Genomic DNA, 2,500 nt, shown 5'->3' on the forward strand with positions numbered 1-2,500 from the left:
AACACATCTGTATATCATCTGCAAATAACATCTGTATATCATCTGCATATGGTCTGCATATGGCAGAGCAGCAACTGATCCGTGTATGGCACGAGTATATGCGAGACTGTATATCCTCTGTATATTGCAGGGCAGCAATTGATTAGCATCTGATGCAGCAGCATATTATCTCCGTATGAAACACAGCACATGACTTGTTTGTTAACAAGAACTAAAGTAAAAGATCACGTCGTATTGTCTTTGAAAGTGAGACCCGGATTCACTCTGATTTATGCACAGAATCCTGTGTCAAGGGCCAGCGTCCAATCAGGATTTGCCCTTGACAGTGGGGCCAAAAGGCTTTTTCCTGGCGGCGGGTTGTGTTTTGGGGTTGGGGGGGGTGGTCCGTTTGGCTTTGGGCTGCAGGGACGTGAGGCCAAGCAGCTCACAGAAGCGGTTACACTGATGAAGAGCTTTAAACTGGTCGATGAAGGATGTGGAGCAGTTTCCTTTAAAGCCCTTATAACTGCACACAGACATAAACATCACAGAGACAGTAACGAGAGTCAGACACCGAGTCACACTTAAGTCCTGTCTTAAGTATGAGTCTTTTGTGTAGATGGTATGGTTCAAATTATTAAAACATCATAAATCTAAAAGCAAACAGCAGATACTGAGAACTTACCCTTTTTTACAGGTGGCGATTCCAACATCTGTCAGCTTCATACCTACACCTGAACATCATAAAGACATTCTGTAAGTGATCTGTAAAGGATCTATAAGTGATCTGTAAGTGATCAGTCAGTGATCAGTAAGGGAACACTAAGTGATCTGTAAGTAATCAGTAAGTGATCTATAAGTGATCAGTAAGGGAACACTAAGTGAACTGTAAGTGATCTATAAGGGAAAAGTAAGTCATCAATAAGTGATCAGCAAGTGGTTTATAAGTGATCAGTAAGTGACACTGAAGAGAACTGTAGCTGATCTAAAACTACAATGACTCCATACGGCTGTAGAAGTGATCCATTGCCGTTGGAGCTGTTTGCACCTCCCTTTCCTATAAGTGATCTTAAACTATTGAGAAATAAATCTCGAAGCATTCTCACCCTGCATATCAGTAACCAGCAGGTTTCCCTCGGTGTGCATGTAAACCCAGTGCTGGAACGCACAGCATTTCTGTCCCGCCTCCGAGTCTCTCCTCGTCAGGTTGATCTCTTTCCCATCTTTAACAGAGTACTTTACAAAATCTCCAATCAGCTCCTCCTCCAGCGTGGCATACGGGACGGCGTTAGACGGCCGGTGCACCAGAACAATGGGGATGATTCTAAAACACAGAAGTCATCATTAAACCTCTCGCACCATGAAAAGAGCGGATTCTCACGAGAATCAAGGCTTTGGTATTTTATACATTTAAGTGCGTAACAGATCACCTAGAAATGACTTACTAATAATTTACTAATAAGGTGATTTTATATCAGATTACTAACATGCTGTTTTACTCACTCAGGAACTTCTCCGAAGGTCTCTGCAGATTTGGCCACGTCAGTGTAGGCCTTGATGTATTCTCTGGCCGTGTTCTGTACATAACACTCCTGAGGAAAAGTACAAGCAGGACATTAGTCCATCAGAAAAGGAAACCATATTAAACTGCTTCGGTTCTGTTTCAGCGTCTCTGATGTTTGTTCCATGGTCCAGATCTCACCTCCACAGCCAGGCTGTAGTTCCTCTGCACCACCTCGTTGCTGTTCTGGGTGCCATAGCCGATGGCGCTGTGTACTTTGAGCACGCAGGCGTGTCCGGGGCCGAACAGAGGTGTCATGCCGGTGCGCACCATCGTTCTGAACGCTCTCCGGTGCATTCCCTCACCAAAATGATCCTTCTCAGTCACAATGCTCGTGTGCTGCTGCTCTCCAAAATACTGATCAGTCAGAATGTCATCCTTAAAGAGGAGAGAAGCGCAGGACACGTCCTCTTCCTCCCCGTCTATCGCTTTGCGCTCATCTGAGAGACAGAATGACGGCACACGTTAACACGCCCGTCTCCTTGTTTATGGCTATTCTCTAATGTCCTTTTATTGAATTAAAAACAGACTTCTCACCTGATGCTTCATGGTTCGGGATGACGAGCTCCATCAGCACTGAGGACAGAAGAGCAAGCGACAATCATCAGACACGCTGAAATAACGCTGACGGTGCAGAAACACGAATCTCCTCCCATCAGCAACATACAGAAGTGATATGTAGTAGTATTAGATTGTAGTAAACATTTAATCTGAGCTGAAAAGTCTCTCACCTTCTGATGTGAGGTGAAAGTCTGAGCTGGACACCGAACCCAGAGCAGTGACCAGAGAACAACGATAAAACCCCAGATCTTTACTGCAGGGTTTCAGCAGCGACAGAGAGACGCGAGCATCATCTCCCACCCTGACGTGACAGAGACACAGGGAAACAACCAGCTGTGAAATACATCCAGGATCTTTATGATGCACACTATAGAACCTGTTTTGTGCTGAATTCTTTGA

General features: G+C 44.9%; 1 protein-coding gene across 3 annotated transcripts in view; it reads right to left on the reverse strand.

Annotated features, from left to right (window-relative positions):
* Nucleotides 1-2,500, reverse strand: part of alpk2 (alpha-kinase 2) — a 10,679-nt gene that overhangs the window by 788 nt on the left and 7,391 nt on the right. For all 3 annotated transcript variants that reach the window (XM_047805963.1, XM_047805962.1, XM_027148221.2), the window contains 7 exons: nucleotides 2,272-2,402; nucleotides 2,078-2,116; nucleotides 1,682-1,980; nucleotides 1,483-1,571; nucleotides 1,086-1,303; nucleotides 665-713; nucleotides 1-505 (listed from right to left, as the gene is read on the reverse strand). The exon at nucleotides 1-505 is cut by the window's left edge and continues 788 nt beyond it. In XM_047805963.1, coding sequence (XP_047661919.1) covers nucleotides 307-505; nucleotides 665-713; nucleotides 1,086-1,303; nucleotides 1,483-1,571; nucleotides 1,682-1,980; nucleotides 2,078-2,116; nucleotides 2,272-2,402 — 1,024 coding nt within the window. In that variant the 3' untranslated portion in view covers nucleotides 1-306. The remainder of the gene's footprint in view (nucleotides 506-664; nucleotides 714-1,085; nucleotides 1,304-1,482; nucleotides 1,572-1,681; nucleotides 1,981-2,077; nucleotides 2,117-2,271; nucleotides 2,403-2,500) is intronic.

The sequence above is a fragment of the Tachysurus fulvidraco genome, chromosome 21 (assembly GCF_022655615.1).
Source record: "Tachysurus fulvidraco isolate hzauxx_2018 chromosome 21, HZAU_PFXX_2.0, whole genome shotgun sequence".
NCBI lineage: Eukaryota > Metazoa > Chordata > Actinopteri > Siluriformes > Bagridae > Tachysurus > Tachysurus fulvidraco.